The sequence below is a fragment of the Danaus plexippus genome, chromosome 6 (assembly GCF_018135715.1).
Source record: "Danaus plexippus chromosome 6, MEX_DaPlex, whole genome shotgun sequence".
Lineage (NCBI taxonomy): Eukaryota > Metazoa > Arthropoda > Insecta > Lepidoptera > Nymphalidae > Danaus > Danaus plexippus.
The window spans coordinates 6,672,171-6,692,736 of record NC_083540.1 but is presented as its reverse complement, the minus strand read 5'-3'; the positions used below and the strand labels follow the sequence as shown (position 1 = coordinate 6,692,736).

Genomic DNA, 20,566 nt, shown 5'->3' with positions numbered 1-20,566 from the left:
AAAATAAAAAGTTGTGTACGATCCTTAAATATTTTATTGTTGAAATTCTTAAACCAAGATAAGGTTACAAATATAGAGTTATAGTACGTTTATTCTTGTCTTTCGAAAGATTTAAAAGCCGAGGAGGTTAACAATTATTCGTGTTTTTGTGTGTTGGTTACTTCACGAAACAAAGTTAATAGAAATTGCTTGTTGTGTTTTTATTTAAAGGTATACACAAGAATACTTTATTAACATTGTCATTTTATAGTAGATTGTATAAAGTGCCTTCTTTAATATTTTTTTTGGTCTAATTTTTATATCTTATTATTTCAAGTGCTGCTGCTGCCTGCTCTCAGCACATACCCACACTTGAGGTAATCTAATCGATTCCTTCAATCATGATGTCACGTTTAAAAACAGGACCGTTACGCTATCAGATAAATCATAATAAATATTTAAAATTGGTATACTTTTCTGCTGTAATGGAATGTAGAATCGAAACGTTGATTTCCAGTGTAGCGTGAAATATAGGACTAGATTAATAAGAAACTGTTGTTTATGCAAGAGCAAGTGGATGAGACGATCATCATCTTATAACTGCAAAATGGCCGCGATCTATAATCTGGAACGCGGCTGTAGTTCTTGTTGGTAGTCGTAACCGTTACTACTTACGCCCTGTATTATATTGGATATTAATATGCTTTATATTTGGGATGCGAATTGTTTTTTACGTCATCGCGATGAGTCATTGCGTGTATCGAAACGGGCGAGGCTAAAGTTTTAATCGTACAGTTTGTTGAGAGTGTTGAGACGGTCAGTGTGATTCATGGTAACATCCGCTGTACGATCACTCGCTCGGTCGACGTACGCGCATCTGTACGTGTAGACTTTATCGTCAGTGATAGTGCTCAGTGATGTGTTAATATTGAAGCTAGTTATCGTATTACACTTGTCTAAGGTATGAATTGATATCCAGAATTGTCTTAAAATACATACTTTTAAATATGGTATATCACATAGGTTAAATAATTAAAAAAAATTAACTTATACAACGCTGTACGGTCTGCAGCTCATCTGTGGCTATTAAAAAAGATTTTATATAGTAACATGTAAGTAACTTTAGGAAGTTAACTGAAAGTAATAATATTGTTGTCTAAAGAATAATTTATAACAATAATTGTAAAGATATTTTATAAAGTGACGTAATATTATTAATTTCGCAGTACCTATATTTAGTCATTTGTGCGTTAATATATAATTATTGGGCAAAATAATTGAGTAATGTTATTATTGGCTATATTTCAATATCATTATAATTAACAATGACGTCACACGCCGTTTTTAATTTAGTTAATGAACTTATTATTTTAATGTAATCAATTTATGCTTTTATTTACTCGATTTTATATAGCAGTTTCGATGAAGTTTTCATTGTTGTTAAATTTATGAATATTGCATTTTCATTTAGCGATTCTACCAAACTGGCTCCATGTGATTTAGTTTGTCCGCAATAAAGTGATACTGTTATATATTTAGGTATGAAGCCGAATGTATTAGTATGATATAAATGTTTTGACCTGGCAACTCTCCCAAACGTATACAAATTCAGAATTCAGTTAAAAGTTATATATGAATAGTGTTTGAAAAGATTAACGTCGTGGTAGAGTGGGTCATACAATATTGACCCGTTTGAGAAGTAGACGAATCATAAACTAGGACTTTATAAGGCGATGCATAATTTAAGAGCGGCTTTAGCGTTCTTTGACATGAACGCCGCAGTTAAAAATGCAGGTCTCTTTCGCAGCGGTGTTACTATGGAAGGTAATTAATTATTAAGTAAACTAGAAGCGTTTAATTGAACATCGATCGATTTTTTTATTTATATGCATTCGATAGCATTTTTACTTTTATAAATTTAATATGTATTCTAGACGGAATTATGATTCTCAAAAGTTGGAAAGTTGACATAACTTTGTTTTAATTAAGTATAGTGAAAAATTTTGTCGTTGAAATGAGTTGACATATCCGTTGTAGTCGTATAGGCAATGAAAAATATATTGTTCACGTAGACCTTACTCATGTGAATGGGTGTGATCTTGGGTCAGGCGTGACACAGTTGGCTTTGCAGTGCAACTTAAGTATTGTCAGTATTCCCATTATGGCCAACAGTAAATCGTTATTGGTGCCAACCTATTAGTTAAGTAACACAGCATGTTTGGTAGTGTTTTTAGTTATACGGTAAGTTAGCAGAGTCGCGAGTCAGTTATTTCAGTAATGAGTAGCTAATTACTATGTCTTATTATGTTAAAAACTTTTATGTTCAGAAGTGCTTTCACTAATGAACTGACTTTAGAAAACGCTTGAGAAGTTAACCCGAGTTAAATTTTTAATTGAGTTCTAGGTAACTAGGATGAAGTTATGTTTGATTTGTTCTAAAGATTTCTAACGGTTTTTTTATTTGCTTAGCATTTTTTTTTTAATTTTAAGTATTATGCTTTTCAATTTCAAATCCTCAAAGTGCTTACAGCGCCAGCGATGCGTGATTTGTGCTTTTATATACAGTAATTCAGATTCACATTTTTACAATATGCTGTTGTTATTATGTAATAAAATGGTAACGTTTATTCAAGTCTCGGATGATAGAAAAGAAGTTTTTTCTATTAATGATGAGCTTTACTTGCCGGCAAAAATGTTTTTAACTGCTTTGTTCTCTTTTGAAAGGATATTAACTAAGCGTTCGAAGAAAAGAAGTTTAAAATATATGAGAAGTAAATGTAAATGATTCTTGTAAATTTGCCAACATTAAAAAAAACAATTAGAAACTTTTTTTTAACTCAAGATCTCTAACTCGTTAAAATCTCAAAAAATATATCTCTTGCTATTATCTTTCTCCGTGTTTGAACAATATTGAAACTAAACAATAACCTACAAATAAATTAGAGGTATGTATATAAAAATATTGTTTGATTTAAATATACAATTAACTTATAACTTCTGTATGTAACAATGTATTTAATATACAGTAACTTTAAAAATACTGTTATCATTATTTATGACATTATCCTGTATATAAATTTATGAACCATCTAGATGTTTCGTAACCATCCAACGTAACAAGATAATAAATGTAAACAAATATACATTTTATTTATATTTAGTTGTAACAAGTCATGAAATTATATGTTCGAGTTATATTTTAACAATATTCTATATTTTACAAATAACTTGTATAGCTAGATTTTTTTATTAGGGAAAATCTTATGTTACATTTACGTCACTGATACGTTTTTGGTCTGTGGTCAGTAATTGTTGATTTGCGGTCCGTACAAGGCATTGTTCTAGTTTAGAAATGAAAGTTTGAATGATCTTAAATAACATTGCATTCTATAGTTTTAATTATAGCTAGTGTGTACATATATATACTGGGTTGACAATTCAGAAAGCTAAACATAATAGATAGCTTGAAGGAACTGGTTAATAAAAATACTGCGCAAATGAAGAGGTTCACTAATAGTTTTATTTAAATATTTATTAGTGTTAATATAATTTGTTTAAATTACAAATATAGAAATACAGAAATAGTTTAATGTTATCATATTTTAAAAGTAATAAAAATCTCATTCGTTATAACAAACTATAACATTTTAAAAAATTTACAGTGGAAAAACTCTTTTAATCAAGTATTCTAGATTATGTTTTAAAATTAAAATTAATTACAAAATTGTACAAATACAAAATGTAATACAAAATTATTTAAATTTACTTAAAATTTTCATTTAATTTTTTTTTAATATATATTTAAATACTGGATTAATAATTTATTAAATATTTTGAATTATAATTGTGACAAGTATTAATATTAAGATTTTCTGTCTCTGTATAAAAAAACGAAATTCAAACAAAACACTCACTCCATTACGCAAAGTTTACATTTAAAGCTGGCCTTGGCCATGTAATGCTACCGAAATAAACGTGAGTCCAAGGCCCAATTTATCTGAACATCGAAAGATCTCAAGTAAAATTAGACGCTACACGGTCTTATCCAACGCAAAGATGCTGTCAAAGGCACCTAAGTAGGCTATTGTGTCTGTAAAACCCTATTATCTGAAGGCTGGAGAACAATGCAATATTTCTCGGGGACTTTTAATTGTTTTATTATATAACGTCGAGTTTCCTCTCATTATTAACTTATGTTAGATATTTATATGATATTGTGACAAAAACAATAGCTCCTTTGAATCACCAAGGTCTTAAATTCATAACTTTCGTGATGACTTTAGAGTGCGTACGTTGAGTAACCATTTCTTATAAAAAAAAAATTAAATTATATAACAGATCTTTTGTCAGTAATAAGGTTAGTTACTTCTGGTTTGGGGATTGTTTAAAGTAATCATAATTATGTAATGGCAAAAATATAAATATCGACTACATTAAGCTTATGTTATTTTAAACATGTGAATGACTCCGTAGCAAGATTAACTAATCGCTCATTAATTCGTAGTACTCTGTAAGTTCTAATTTCGTCAATCGTTTTTCTATTATTTATTGTTGACCTTATGAGTCCTGCTGGTATGCTATAAACAGTTTGACAAAAAGACGATTTTCTTTAGACAGAACACATATATCTCTACGTTAAAACGCTCTACAACAATTAATATTATACATAACTTAGTCGTTACTGATAATCGAGAGATTACCGCATTGACTACAGACACAGTCCAATTTAAAGAAGGAACATTAAGGAACATTACATTATTATTACAGGTGATTTCTATTGATATTACAAGCGTTAAGCCAAACTATTTATAGAACAAATGACGCTATATATATATATTTTTGTTCTCAAAGGATAATTTAATCAGACCTTAATTAATAATTGAAAATAAATTAAAAGAAAAAAAAATCAATCTAAAACATTTAATTAATTTAAATGTGAAAATACCCAAAGATTTATTGGGTTTTAATAAATGGTTATATTTATGAATATTAGTAAAATTTTTAATATATCATTTCAATTAATTACAGAATTATTTTATTTGACAGTCAACTCAAACGCCAATTAAATGCATCTTTAAAAAACACTATAGATAAAACTAATATTTTCTTATTTTAAAAAAATCTACATACTCCCGAAGTTTCGGTTACTTTGCAGCAACCGTGATCACGGGCGTACGAGATGTGAAGTACACGTCACATCAAACATAATTAAATAACGTTTAGTAATTCAAAAATACTAGTCTCATTTAAATGAATACTCGCGAAAGTCTTAGATCTCATTAAACATTGCAGACATGAGAGTTATTTTTTTTTTGAACTGTAAAAATAGTAATTATATTTAATTGAATGCCTCGCTGATTAATCGTCTGTAACGTTATGTCTCTCTTTATGGAGGAGGATAGTTATTTGAATTCATAATTCCTCAATATAAATGCTAATGTAAAGGACAACTTAGTGAATATTCCCTGGTATATTAATTTCGATATATCTCAAGTTTAATTAAACAACACAAGTTTTTTTTTATGCTATGGCTTCATTCGCAGTGGAATCATGGAATATTTTGTCAAAGTGAACGTTTTTATTTGTCTGACGAATTATAAACTTGTGTTCTGTGTGAAGGAAACATCACAAAACCAGTAATTTAATTTCTTTATGGAGTACTGAGTTAGATAGTAATATATATTTTTTTATGTTTTTACCAATCGACGGTTCCTACGTATATAAGGTCAAGTCAAAACCCGCGGTTTACAGTAGAGCGTAGTTTGTATTCAACAAGCCCTGGAAATTATTCTATGATTTGTAAAACGAGGTTACTAATTAAGATAAAATAAAAAATCGTATGTCAGTATGTGAGCATGGGATTCTAAAGCCAATGATGAAATTAAAAAAAAAGGTCCATTTTCGACATGTCTTTATATACGAAGGGACCGTCGCAATGTACGATAATATCATGATATGTTGTTTGCCTTCTGTCCATCGCTACATACAAGAAAACAAATGAAGGATGTTTCAAAATACAAACAGCAATTTGACACTTTGCCAACATTGGAACTATTTTCTGTGACATTACCTTTTATTTAAACTTAGTTAAAATATCATTAAAATAATCGTTATGATATCACAGAAGTCATTTGTAATGATAATGATGTACGTATAATGCCTCTTATGTTCCATCTCTTTCACACCGGTTTTTTTACAACAATGTATGACCAAATTATCATTTGCTTTGCACTATCACATTCGTGGAACGTTACTCGGTAATATTATCGCACGGTATCAACGTTTTAGTCATTCGATAGTGGTCGTTCATTCACGTTGAACATAGTTGGTTGTGGTTCATTAAATGGAGAGTGAAACTAATAGAAACATGAGGCATCTCATTGAGATATTTGAATCTCGCAGATGTACGAAGATTGGTGGTGCTGTTAATACAGTTATGTTAGATTCTGATCAGGGAAAGGATGGTACTGTCTCAGGCGGTAGGAATATTTTCTTCCTATTGATACATATTTTGATTGTCTTGTCAAATTGTCTTAATGAAGGCGGAGCTGTAAAGTTGTAGGTAAAAGTCTCGTTGTTTCTAGAAACAATTTCCATAGACTTGGAACAGTATATCTAAATCTCAGTTTTCAATTACGTAAACGAATGTCTTCGTTTATTTAATACTGTCTATATGGAATTGATTTCGATTTGGTATCGAATGTATTGTATTTATTTTATTTGATTTTCAAATAATTGATACTTACGCTCCGTCCCTAACAGGTGGAGACGCAGAGCCATCCCTCGCGACACACAGCTCGGCTGCCGATCTAGAGTCTCTAATTGAGCGTCTAGAGCGTGTGACATCGCGGTTAGAGCGCCTGCCGGTGTTGCTATCGACGACACTGACACCGCCCAGCTCTCCGACACCGTTAACAGTTCAAATAGACCTCATAGAAACGGACAATATGAGTATCAACGGATACCAGGAGCTGATGCAGGTGAGTTCAGCTTATAATGGTCACGTTTATTGTATATGCGATGATTCATTTACCTTATTTACTTGAATGCATGACTAATGTCATTCGACCTTGAAATCTGACGTGAACTTATTCGTATCGATGTCTTGCATTAATTCCTATTAATTAGTTGTTATTGATTGAGAGTGATGTCATATTTTTTGAATACTAGTGAAATGTATTATCTCCTACTATATGTGTATGATTATTTCGCTACTTTGTCATGTACGTATATTACGTACTACATACGGAGCGTTTCCAGTCTTACATTCATAAATCTTCGGACATTATTGTAGTGTCGTTTATCGAGAGACTCGAAACGCTTAGTGTGAAGTCTAATTTGTGTTCACACATGTCCTGATTAAAGTTGAAAATTGCGTTTTTTATAATAATGGATTCTTAGATCGAGGTTACAAGTGAATTCCAATACTTTCTGACTATCATCTGATACAAAAAAAAATTAAAGATACCATATGAACAAAAGTTTACAATTTTAATTCCTACAACTAAAGGGGTGTAGTTAATTTTATTGAAAAAGTTAAATTATTATTCTCCACGGTATACAAGTGCTATAAGGGAAAACTACTTAACAACAGGTTAATTACTTGTCACACTGGGGCTTTCAAACTGTCAAGGGCAAACAGTCGTTTGAAGTACCGATTGTTTTATTATAATTATATTAAAAAGTTAATAATTACTTTGATGTTTTTTTAATTAATAATCTTTGTGTTTAAAAATAACTTCTATAATAACGATAAAAGGTCGACGGCTGAAACATAAATGCGATGAAGTGAATGAAATGCTATATAAATTTTAATAACAATATTTCCGTTACGGTACAGCGTACAGCGACAAAGTAATAGAGCGGAGTGCTCAAATATTTTGTATAGCTAACAAAGTTTGAAAAGTGTCTTTATTGTGTTAGGCACTTCGTAAGCAATCAATTTTCATCCACGACGGTCTATCTTGTTTGAACAAGTTATTTATCCCGGGATAACTGAAACTTGATACGCCTCAAGCTTTGGGCGATTTCGTTTGTTGGTTTACCATCGCCTTCCTTGTGATGCGATCGGTTTTATATTTACTTAAAGAATTTGTCTGTTCGACTGGTTACTTATAGTTTTGCGAGTCATTAGATAATTGTTTTATGTCTATAAATGTTGTCATGGCAATATCTCATCCATCAGATAAATTAATTTGTCTAATACACACTTTCGTGTATAGGTCAATGCCTCAGTTTCGCATCTTGTGACTCATTTTTCGCAATTTCGTGCATCATGTCAAAAACTAATGCATTTTAAGTGTTCCCATAAAACTTGGATAAATTACAAACTTCGCGATAATTTTAAATTTCTAATTAGACGTCTACATGGCGTATTCAGTTAGTATGAGTAATTTACGGAAACTATTATGGTTATAGTAAGTTAACTCAGGTAATTTTTTCTGGATTGAGCGAACTTTAAAAAAATATATTATAAAACTCATACATACTGGTCCTAAGTGTTGCTGTTTGCAAAGATTTTTCTTTGTACGATTACATTGTGTACTAATAAGTATCCAAATATTTATTTGTCATTTAGCCTTAAGGGATATAACTTTATTGACACGGCACTAAGCTGTTTATTTGAAAAAACAATACGGCCTGATCCTTTCGAAGCTCATGAATATAATGTTATTAGTGAAATTATTGCTCTTTCTTTGTGTTAAATGTCGTCGTTTTTATTTAGTTTTGTCCTAAATTTGCCTCCACTTATTTGCTTATATAAATATAAAGATTTATATTTAAATGAGATATTGTCTATATAAAATAAATATTTCTATGGATCGTCCAAAATTGATTACTGTTCGCTATAGGATCGCTGGTATTTTCCCTGCGAAAAGTAATTATCGGATGAAATAATGTTACGTTATTTTGTATTTTATGCTTTTATTGGAAGTATAGGAATATAGCGGTGTCGCATACTTAATGTTTTGTGACATCGACGTGCCTAAGGACTTTATTCTTGGATGATCTTTTCGAAAACCTTGCTTGCTTTGCTTAACATTTTTGTAGATATCCAAATAATAAATTGATAACAATTATATGTTCTGCTATAAGATTTTTATTTGGACACATATTTTACGTTCCATTATTGTTCAAGGGCCCCCTGCAGAGCTATTTACAGCTGTCTAATCAGCTCGGTGGTGATATTGCCACACACGCTAACCTAGTCAACGAAGCTTTCCAGTAAGTATATTCCTATTTCTCCATCAGGCTGGTGAGAATATGGAACCGATCACACTAATAATACTTGTCTTCCACAGAGAACAGTTACGTTACATCCAGCTAGCGACAACTCGTTCGAAGCCGTCTCAAGCGGAAGACGTCCAACTGCTTGGACCTACAAGCGCGAAGATCTCATCCATTCAGCAGTTCCGCGAGAAGAACAGAGCCTCTAAGTTCTTTAATCATCTCTCAGCTATCTCTGAGAGTATTCCGGCTCTAGGATGGGTGGCTGTGTCGCCAACACCGGCGCCCTACGTCAAGGAGATGAACGACGCCGGCCAGTTCTACACAAACCGCGTTCTCAAGGAGTGGAAGGAGAAAGACAAGACCCACGTAGACTGGTGCCGCGCTTGGATTCAACTGTTGTCTGATCTTCAGGCCTATGTGAAACAATATCACACAACGGGTCTCGTGTGGTCGGGTAAGTTAATATTTATTTATTTATGTGCTAAATGAATAAAATACAATTAAAAATAGTAATTGTACGTAGAAAAATATGTTCTCATTTTAAATATTTTTCTTCCGAAATTGGAAGAAATAGGTAAAATAATATGTGTACGAGTAATTTTATATATGACATAAGATAATAACTTGCTTCTATTATAAGCTAACTTACATACATATATTAAAGGATTGTCAGTAATGTCAAATGCTAAAAGACTATATTTCTCCTACTTATTTTAATAGCAGTAAAAGTTTTGATAATATTATTTATTAATAATACTACTTTTTCTCCTCGTTCCTTCAGTAAGTACCAGTAAATTTTTCTTTGTCATTCAATCAGTATATAAATTAAGTTCGATCTTCTCGATTCGCATAAAATTTTCCGTTAATTTCATCAAACTGATAAAATACGGCTTCAATTATTCCTTTCTCAAGTTGTCGTTTTAAAAGTAACTTGTACTGCGTAAGTTTATTTGAATTATGAGTAAGAATATTGCTTGAGTATTTTTGTATATATTTCTAAGTTATAATTAACGTATAGTATACCATTGAGGGTGAAGGTTCGTATGGCTAAAGTGACTGTCGCATTAACCTTGAACCATTACAGAAAAAGCTCATTTAAGCTACTAACTAATTACTCGATACTGGACGCATTACCTTCATAACCACTGGTAGGTTTGTGATGTCACGTTTAGGAATAAAATTATGACGATTGACGAATTCGTGAAAAATAGATAAATTAATTTTTTAATTTAATGTTATTGGGGTTATTAAGTATATATATTACATTCATGTATATATCGAATTTGATTTTAAAGATGGAAGATTTGATTATATACATTTCTTAATAAGATCTTGCATCTTACAAGGACATACCGTTTCATAGAGATGCTGGTTAGGTCAATTAACTTTAGAACGTGTTTGTATTCTTCAAAAAAATATACATATATATGAATATAAAGTACGTTGGTACTATCGGTTTATAGTTCGAAAACTCCTTGTAGTGACAATTCAGACGAGAACAGAAACGCCTTCAATAATATGACCCAAATATTTTCACTCACTCATAAAAACAGTAAATTTTAAATATAATAAACTGTAATACAACCTCATAGAGCAGAATTTCAATTAACCATACATTTCGAATTTAAAACAACAGATTTATATATAACAAAAATTATGATCAATATCAGTGACAAAAAATTTAGGGTAAAGTAAACGTAACGTGTCTTTGACACTAAATGGGCGGCTTAATTTCAAAGCTAAATATTGTAATGAAATCAAGACAAACGTAACATTGAGTTATTAAATTATACATACGTGTCTAACTTGTGAGGTTTATCACGAATTAACTTGAATTGGTTGTTATTAACAAACAGTAGCAGTGTCTAATTAGATGTATAAAGTGAAAGCCAACACAATGCTCTGTTCACATTAGAGGGAGTTTATAATTACGTGAAGTTACACGTACAGTAAATGAGACAGGTTAAATTTAATAAGAAAGTTCTACCCGTGATCGCAGTTGATGTGAAGCAACCGAAAGTTTTTTAATAAAAAACGAATAGTACATCCTAGAATATTAGTTTTATTTAAATGAATACTCGCGTAAGTCTTGGATTTCATTAGTTTAAATTAATACATCCACTTTAGATTTATATATCATAAATTTAAATGAAGATATTTTGATCGTCATTGAAATATACATAAATTATCTGATAGTCATGGTTCCTTGAATATGTCTGTTCATAATATTTTTAATTCTTAATAAATGTCACATTCATAATATTTTTAATTCTTAATAAATGTGTACACACCTATAGCTTTTTATTTGTGTGACAACTTACGGTATAGTTTTATATATATGGGATTGGTTCTATGTAGAACTAATCCGATATATGTATATATATACACGAACGACGAAGTACGAATACATACAAAAAAACATACGAACATACATATGTTTATTTCATTATTCACAAAAATTATAGGTCGATAATAATATCTGTAACGTATTCGGTCCCGAAATCTTCTAGGTCAAGTTTTTCACATATTCTTTCATATTTATTTATACATACACAAAATAGTTTGAGGTCTTTGTATTTTGAGCAAAATTTTTAAAGATGTTTCAAATAGTAAATAAGTATTGCACGAAGGGCTCTCGTTTTCCAACTTGATTATAAAGGAAGAGTAAATGAAAGTAACTGTAATATGAAGGTAAGGGCGGTGCTCCACCACCACCCCCCGGTGGTATGCCACCACCACCACCAGCTCTGCCTGAAGTGGACTTCGCTAATCTAGCAGCCGACGACCGCAGCGCACTCTTCGCTGAGATCAACAAGGGAGAAGCCATTACTAGCAGTTAGTATTAACTAAATATTTAGCAAAGAATTTTAGAAATTTTCATGCGATCACTTATTATTATTTATTATTTTTGGAGAAATAAATCTTAAACAATACTTTTTTTAAACAATCGATTGTTTTTAAAACATTCTATGGTTGATATTTAAAACGTATTCTAACCTTATATTAATTATACTTCAATAGACGAATTTATATCACGTTGTGACTTGATAGAAAAATTATCTACAAGCCATGAGTTTGACGTATATTTTTCTTAGATTTATAAAAAAAATGTTATAAAATTTAAAAATTTATAAAATCTAGCTCTGTATATATGGGTCTAACATATATGGGCCAAAGGTATGTATGGATGCACTACATAAACGAGACCTTTCATAGCTCGGAGAGCATTCACAAAACTTGCCTTTCATACTAAATGATAAATCCACACAGAAAACAAAACTCATCATTTGATGTAAATAAAACTCGTGGTGTTTTAGCGGTTTGATATGCGAGGAAATGCGAGAAACATATTTAATTAAAATATGTACTCTCTAAAATATTAAATTTGCTTAATGATAATCATTTGGGACCCAGGTCTCCGTAAAGTGACATCGGATATGCAAACCCACAAGAACCCTCAGTTGCGTCAGGGACCCGCACCCTTCAAGGCGCCAGCTTCCAAGGCCCCAGTGAAGGCCCTACCCACTCCGGGGGCCGGCTCTCTGCCCGACAAGCCGCCTGTGTTCGCTAGGGACGGGAAGAAATGGGTTATTGTAAGTATCAAAACATACAAACAGGACGGCAGTATATAGAGAAACTTTTACTGTATAATGTATTAAAAATTGTTACTGTTCCATTTTTAAATCGAAAAGCTAAACATATTTTTTTTATATACAGAATATTATGTCATGAATACGCCATCAATATGAAACATCTAGCTTAAAGTAACATTGCTTCACAATATTTCCTATATATACAAGTTTATTTAATATTGTTACAAACGTTATTTTTTACCGTCGATTGTTCGTAATTCAATTTTTTTTTGTTCCGTAAGTGATTTTAAACATTAATGTAACTTTGTTGACAATCGTCTCCACACGCCACTTACGTTTGCCGTTGAAATGGGTCGCGGTGAGAGTTCTCATATAGAACCTTTACAAAGTTAAAACGTACGTGAATTTCTTTACGAATATTTAGAGTTGGTACCGATTATATTTTCCACGGGTTACAAGCTTATACAAGCGGAGATTATATATATATATAAAGTAAAATAAAAGTAGCTGAGGTCCCAGCAAAACTCGTTTCAGAGATTGGCTTTACAAAAAGATAGACATACGAAATTTTTCTTATCACCTTTGTACTATCCATACCAGCATACGTTTAGTGAACTGTGATAATTTTAACATTACAAACAGACGATTCAATATAACATGTTTTTTATATATATCATATTCGCCATCCGGAGCACGTTCAACCAATAATAACTACATAATTAGGTTTCATAAATGACAAGTCGCTCTCAGCACTCGTGACGTCAACGCTGTCGGTTTGAATTAAAAGCATTAATTTTTAATAAAATAAAAACTTGTCTAATAATGATTCAAAAATACGTAAAAAATATTTTAATTCTATCTCAAGTACATTTGACGTTGTATGATATTAATTAAAACTTATATCATCATTTAACCAATTATTACTTATAACATGGATTTTCGTTTAACCTCACTAAAAGTTTATGACGGGGCTTTGAGTTTCCATAATTTAGAGTGACGTAGAAGTTAACGAAATAAAGGCTTAATGCCCGTAATTTATTCAACACGTGTTCCTTTTCTAAATTAGTAACGCTTGTTAAATTAAATTGAAATACTTTTCTCAACAAGTAACAAACGTGTTCGACGAACTGGAAAATTATTTGTAGACGAGATGTGCACGCCTCCTCGAGCTACCCTCGTCATAAAACCTTATCATACCATACACTGTGTGTCTTCATTCGTTTATTTAACGTAATGTCTTTACTTGATCGTGTCACCTCCTTTCCACACGACACTGACAGAATACTGTGCACGTCTTTGCACGGATGAAGGACATATTTTAAACAAACAACAACAACGTTTTTACTTAATACATAACTTATACATACCTCTCTCATACAATTGATATCTTATCCCTTATTATCAAGATGGAAGTCCAATATTTTTATTTTAAAACTGTATTTTTCGTTAAAACAATATATATTCTGCTTAAAGAATCAACAGACACACGTTAGTACAGACAGTATATATGTTAATAAATTATAATTGTGAGGTCAGATATATATGAGTTTGAAATCTTTTATAGCTTCATATAAAATTCTCCATTTTTTGGTACCGAAAACATGTATACTTATATATTAATGCCTTTCTTAGACGTATGTTCAGATATAACATTTGAATATCGAATGTTTTGTGTAATAATAATTTTAATGGCCTGTATTTTTATTATGAAATGTCTCGGTGAAAGCATAAAGGGTAAGGTCCTCGTAACGACGTTTTGAGGCAACGTTAAAATGTTTACGATCCGTTTAAGTGTGTTAAGGCTTAATGCCTTATGTGTTACAATTTATGAGCTTTTAATATTTTAAGAGAAGTTCTTATATTGACGCGTAACAGAGTGAAATTAAATTAATATACTAAATAAATGTATGTTTGAGGAATATTTTGTTACCTATCTCTATAATGATAATTAGAACGTTTCTAACTTAATCCTATACAATTTGGTTAGTAATGTTTTGCTAGAAGAATGTATACGGGACTGTATTGTCGTCGGTTCTGTTCCCAGGAATACCAGAAGTCTAATCAGAACCTGGTGGTCGAGAACGCTGATATGAACAACGTGGTGTACATGTTCCGTTGTCGCGACTCAGCTCTCACGGTACGAGGAAAGATCAACGGGGTGGTGTTGGACTCCTGTACCAAGTGCGCCGTCGTGTTCGACAACCTCGTCTCCAGCGTCGAGTTCGTCAACTGCCAGTCGGTACAGATGCAGGTAGGTTCAATATTTGTATGGAGAATTATAGAGATACAGATCGGTTGGTTGAAAACGTGGTAGGAGGATCTTGACTGAATGTAGAAGAAATATTGGATGTGGCTGAGATAAGTTGGATGTCGTGGTAGGAGGGCGATGTTTATATAAAGAAAATTTTCGGCGGTGATTCCGTTGAGATTAGATTTCGATTAACACTAAGGGTTGGCGACATGACCCTGACAGGAATTATAAAGAGTAATGCGTTTGCTACTGTAGTATAGAACAATTTTAAATACATAGAAATTTTGTGTTCATGATATTAATGTCGAATAACTAAATTGTATTTATCGTATGCTCTGAGAATAATATATTTGAAAAGGTATTATATGCCTCCGAGGAACTCCAGCCGGATCCCAAAGGATTCGAGTAGGAGTGCTCCAAAGGATTAAAGGCACTTTGAGATGTAACACGGAAAACATAAATCTTTACATGTTATCATGTAAGATTATACATCGTATAGTTAATACAAAGATTGAAACGAAATTTCCACACGGACGATCAAATATTTCTCACACATTTCACATGTATGAGGAACAAAGCATTTCTGAATACATCATTGTCTTTGCATAACTGAAAAACTCACTGTCAAATACGATTCTACGATTTACAATAATTAGATGGACTTTTTTTTGCTTTGTGAGTAGGAAATCCGAACAGACGTCCGACACAATTAATATTTATAAACACAAATGACGTCATCGCTAATTTAATCTCGTCGTTTTTTGTCAGAAATATAACTATTCCAATAAACGTATCTTTCCTACTAAAATCTGTTCGTCTTATTATGAGTAAAATTTTAGGTTATGGTAATAAAGGTTCTATCTGATGCGAATATTTGAAGACAGGAACATAGGACACAAAAAGAGCCTTTAAATGTTGAAACCATTCGTGGAATGATTTTTTTTTGTCCTACGATTTATCTTTGCAAGTTTTTCTTTTATGATTAGCCGTTAATTTAAACTCTTAAAATAGAATTCTATCCGACAACCTCTATAGCAGCGCGGACATATTCATTGCTAGTTACATACATCTACGAAACGGTTCTGTATTATTTACTGTAAAATGAATTTAAACTTGTTATCGAATACAAAACTTTATTAATAAACCGACGCGTTGTAAAAAAGCACAAAGTTTGTATAAAAGGACGCCCGTGAGGTCATACCGGCGACCACATGTGAGAATCACTCGTTTTTATTGCAATTATTATTAATGCATGCGATTCATTGAGACGCTTCCAGCGCTAGTCTGTATTGTTTTTGATTTCTTCGATTTCAAGCTGGCTTCTAGTTTCTTCTGGTACTACGAACAGAACTCCAGGTGTCTTATTGCAGGTGCACTTTTCGTCAGCCTCTATGCTGTCACCGTACTCTTTGAGATCGCAGTATTCTCTCGTGAAAGCATTCTCCCCGTTATAATCCTGTAATGTATGTTATTATAGCCGGCGGACTAACGGATTGCGGACTAACTGTACATTATCAATGCTGCGAGCGTACAGCTTGATTATGTCTTTATATTCATGAGCGTTGAATTTGTGTTCTGATAATCTAGCGCTCTCGAAGCTGTGGCCTACTAATTAGTAAGTTTATTCTCTATAGAATACCAGTCTTATCCAATTATATTTAGTGCATATGTGTCATTGAAATTCAGTTTCAATTAATAGATAGCGGTAGCCATTATGGTATTGATTGATCTTATACACAACACGACGACCTCGCCGCTCATTGATTTTGTACGGTTTGGTAAACGTTTTTGCTAATTGAAGTGCCCGTGCCTTCACGAGAGCTTTTTGAATATACAAATTTTAAAAAGTTTCTTTCGACAAAAACAAATTCGAGTATCATTTGATAATATTTACCATGTAGTCGTCGTGACAGTTGTCGACGCTGTTCCTGAAGTCGCTGTCGGAATCGGATAGGATGTAAAAGTTCTGTTTGAAACAGTCTCCCATGGCTTCTTGTGAGGGTATGTCGATGTACTGCGAGTTCATGTTTATGAGCGGCACCTTGCTGTTGATGACCATGTTTAAAGTTCTCTGCCAATCGTCCAACAATTTTTTTATGTCGTCCATCTGCAACAATTCAAACTTTCCATATATACTCTAGTTCTTACACGGACTGTTTGCCATACATATATCAATAGTTGTCACCTTTTTCCTCAACATCGCCTGTTTGTTCGCGCGTCTCAGTCTCTTCTGTCTTATGTAGTGTCGGAGGTACGCTACTTTATAAACGTTCGTGACTTTGACGATTTTGATTTGACAATCCTGTTTACACTCGCTGTCGGCCGCAGACCGGTTCTCGCCGGAGTCGATCCTCTGTCCTGAAGCTGGTCCACTCACGCCTACGTCTATATCTGGCACCACCTGATCGTACTTCAGCTCCTTTAGTAATTCCACTATAAATGTGCACTCTGAAACAGTGCTTATATAAATCAGAACGGGACTGAGATATTTCTATTTCTCTATAACCTGTTTTTATGTAACAATCGAACGGTATGATTTTGTATTATGTTTGTTTTAGATTCCGCACCTTCTTCCCTGGTGTTGTTGTCGCAATCCATCTCCTCATCCCATGATATGTTGTCTTTGATGACGTCTCTTAATTCCTTATCAGCCGCTATAACTTCCCTGACTTTTGCTCGTATCTTGTTAAGTTGCTCCGTTTTTTTCCTTAAAAGCTTTTTCCTCTCGTTGTATTCTCCGTCACGTACGCTCAGTTTCGTATTCACTATTTGGATCTATGGTGTAATAATATATAAATGAAAACATACGTTAAGTGTATACGTATTTTAAGGATTTTTTTTGTTTATAAAACGTTCCGCTTCAAACTATTGCTTTACCTGCAAATTAATATCGTCCAACTCCAACTGTTTGAGCCTCATTCTCTCTTGTGTTGTGTTATATAAGTTGTTGATAAATCTATGTATATATATTCCCGTTGGGAGAAACTTAATCAAAAATAAAAGCTACAAATATTACAAAAAATATATCCAATAAATTACTCAATGGATGGATGACACAGTTTCTTTGTTTTATAAAAAAAATAATACGCACCACGTTTGGGAATGTAAAATTCATATAAAAAGCGTATAATAACTTGACAAAATATTGGCCTAGTTGTGAACCGAGTTCGTGTGTTAAGTATTCCCAGTATTTCATAAGTAACGACGGAGATCCATTCATGATTTCTTTATTGGCGACAGCTTCGGAAATATTTTCCTCTTTCATGTTTTAACGAAATCCAGTTTTGAAGTTTACTTTTTGGAATTGTTATATATAAGTTATAATATAAATTTATTTTGATCTGAAAAATAGTAAGAAAATTGTCAATAGAAATGACAGCTGACATGACTTAAGATTTTTTTAAAAATCAAGTTTACATGGAGAATTTTATAAATGTGTTCCATTCGGGCGGACAGTTTTTACTGTGTCGTTACAGTCAATGTCACATAACTTTATGTCGTTATATTATAATGGTCGTCGTATTATTATAAATATTGTAGATAATTGATTAAAAATATCAGCAAATGTTTTTGTGCTGTATTTGTAAAATTTTCAGTTCATGATTCGCTATACGTAATTGACAGGTTTTGGGCAAGGTGCCGACGATCTCTATCGACAAGACGGATGGTTGTCAGATCTACCTGTCCCAGGAGTCGCTCGACGTGGAGATAGTTTCATCCAAGTCCTCTGAGATGAATGTTCTGGTGCCCACAGCCAGCGGAGATTACGTAAGTTTAGCAAAAATGATAGAATTTTATAATTATTTGGCGGATGAAATTTGGGCAATTCGTTAACAACTAATTATTATAGGAGAGTCGAAACCGCTATGGAAAAACAATATCTGACTAACGATATGTAAATGTATTACCAATTCTTGCAGTCGGAGTATCCGATCCCGGAACAATTCAAGACTCTGCTGAACAAGCCGCCCACCGGTCTTACGACAACGCCAGTCGAAAGCAAGGGCTAAACATTGTCAAGCGCATCGCCATCGTCTGTGCATTCGTAAACACCATTGGCCCGACTTGGGCCGCACATAATATAAAATGCACATTAACAGTACACCTTGTAATTTAATCCACTAGTTGCAAATGCATATTTGATATCGGCGATATAATTCATAATGATTTACAACAGTAAATTTCTTGCTCATCTCGCTGGATCCTAGTTCGTAAGGTATAAATCGGTATGACGTAGACATAACTAACATTCATATTTACTGGCCTTTATGTGTAATAAAGATGTTCCTCGATCAGTCTGTTTGTATTTTCTTTTTGGACGGATCGCAGTACGTACCTTTGGTACGCGGTCGCTGTAGACGTAAGGGGTGTGACGTCTTGAAATTATTAGTATAATGTCTTGCATTTCCGATTCGGCTGTCAGTTACTTGCTATAGTGATTCTAAAACCCCGATTATTGTCGACCGTGTAAGAGTTTTCTCTTTAATTTACTATCTAAGTAACTATTTAAAATAACATTTAATATTATGTGATTATTCTCAGAAATTATTTTATTTTTTTTAGGACAGACATTTTTTTTTTTATATAAATATTGTAATTGTAATTTTTTTTTTTTTGGTATTAATTGAGGTATTATAATAGAAGCAATTATTATTATCTTTAATTGATATTGTATGTGTTTGATATAATTGTGACTTCGCTAATAAGAAATGTAATTTACGTCATTCTTATTTGACGATGTTTTAATTTATTTGTCTTATTATTAAATAAAGGTATTATTAAGTACAATGACTTTAAATTGAAACACGTTTACAGTGTGTATTTTATTTATGGTCTACATTGTCCATTTGAATAAATACAGTGAGAACGGTTCAAACGAAAAAGGTAGCCCATGACTTGAAATAAATAGTTCATCATCAGATATTAAATATATCGGGCGACTTTATTATTAAAGCTATATATACAGAGCCCTGGATATGTTTCTTGAGTTTTTTATTGGGAATAATATAGCTACATAATAGCTTCACTCATTTGAGATTCATATTTTTTGTGAACTTAAATCTACTTATAAGATATCAGTCAAGTCTCGTACACTACTATACTGGCTTATACTAACTATCCGTAACTATTAGACGGGACTGTACCAGCTTGAATTCGTCATAAAATTATCGCATTGCCATTCGTCACTGCCGTCCGAACATTCTAGGAAGCCATTGCAGACGCTAGACTGTGGTAGGCATTCCCCAAGAGGGCATCGGAAACCTCTACAAGTATCGTAGGTCCTATGAAGAACTCTCTTGTTCTCTGCCGTTTCTAAATCCGCGTAGAAATCTTCTTTGGAGTTTTCTTCGCTGTTCGATATAGTTTTGTTCGTTGTCGTCGTGTGAGTCGTCATGACGCTGTCAATCCACTCGATGTAGTTGGAGACCTTCGTGTAAACGCCAGGTCGGTTCGCCCTGGCACATCCATAGCCATTGCTGGTTACACCGTAAATATACCATCTATCGTCCTC

General features: G+C 32.7%; 3 protein-coding genes across 8 annotated transcripts in view; 1 reads left to right on the top strand and 2 right to left on the bottom strand.

The window, feature by feature from the left end:
* Positions 1 to 19,842, top strand: part of LOC116779260 (adenylyl cyclase-associated protein 1) — a 27,746-nt gene extending 7,904 nt beyond the window's left edge. For 2 of the 4 annotated variants that reach the window (XM_032673517.2, XM_032673515.2), the window contains exons 2-9: positions 6,742 to 6,959; positions 9,119 to 9,204; positions 9,282 to 9,664; positions 11,902 to 12,045; positions 12,625 to 12,803; positions 14,848 to 15,054; positions 18,679 to 18,822; positions 18,975 to 19,842. In XM_032673517.2, coding sequence (XP_032529408.1) covers positions 6,927 to 6,959; positions 9,119 to 9,204; positions 9,282 to 9,664; positions 11,902 to 12,045; positions 12,625 to 12,803; positions 14,848 to 15,054; positions 18,679 to 18,822; positions 18,975 to 19,064 — 1,266 coding nt within the window. In that variant the 5' untranslated portion in view covers positions 6,742 to 6,926 and the 3' untranslated portion in view covers positions 19,065 to 19,842. Of the gene's footprint in view, positions 1 to 765; positions 941 to 6,307; positions 6,459 to 6,741; positions 6,960 to 9,118; positions 9,205 to 9,281; positions 9,665 to 11,901; positions 12,046 to 12,624; positions 12,804 to 14,847; positions 15,055 to 18,678; positions 18,823 to 18,974 lie in introns of those variants that run through there. The other 2 variants (XM_061529998.1, XM_032673516.2) reach the window with 2 other exon arrangements.
* LOC133320891 (uncharacterized) lies at positions 16,178 to 18,449 on the bottom strand. 2 transcript variants are annotated; one of them, XM_061529999.1, is made up of 6 exons: positions 18,146 to 18,449; positions 17,932 to 18,057; positions 17,622 to 17,829; positions 17,240 to 17,502; positions 16,949 to 17,161; positions 16,178 to 16,510 (listed from the first exon to the last, which is right to left on the bottom strand). In XM_061529999.1, exons 1-6 carry the CDS (start codon positions 18,317 to 18,319, stop codon positions 16,334 to 16,336), a joined length of 1,161 nt encoding a protein of 386 aa, XP_061385983.1. In that variant the 5' UTR covers positions 18,320 to 18,449; the 3' UTR covers positions 16,178 to 16,333. The 2 variants fall into 2 exon arrangements, with proteins under 2 accessions (XP_061385983.1, XP_061385984.1); XM_061530000.1 differs by having other exon boundaries at positions 16,180 to 16,510; positions 17,932 to 18,282.
* The window catches only part of LOC116779258 (mucin-2-like), a 31,908-nt gene continuing 30,722 nt past the window's right edge, over positions 19,381 to 20,566 (bottom strand). For both annotated transcript variants that reach the window (XM_032673512.2, XM_032673513.2), the window contains exon 13: positions 19,381 to 20,566. In XM_032673512.2, coding sequence (XP_032529403.2) covers positions 20,183 to 20,566 — 384 coding nt within the window. In that variant the 3' untranslated portion in view covers positions 19,381 to 20,182.

What these genes read in the sequence shown, in the direction of transcription:
- LOC133320891 (XM_061529999.1), bottom strand. Translation starts at nt 18,319, where the DNA reads ATGAAAGAGGAAAATATTTCCGAAGCTGTCGCCAATAAAGAAATCATG. An exon ending in TGGACGATATTAATTTGCAG is followed by an intron (nt 17,830 to 17,931) that starts GTAAAGCAATAG and finishes ATTACACCATAG; the next exon opens with ATCCAAATAGTGAATACGAA. An exon ending in CAACAACACCAGGGAAGAAG is followed by an intron (nt 17,503 to 17,621) that starts GTGCGGAATCTA and finishes GCACTGTTTCAG; the next exon opens with AGTGCACATTTATAGTGGAA.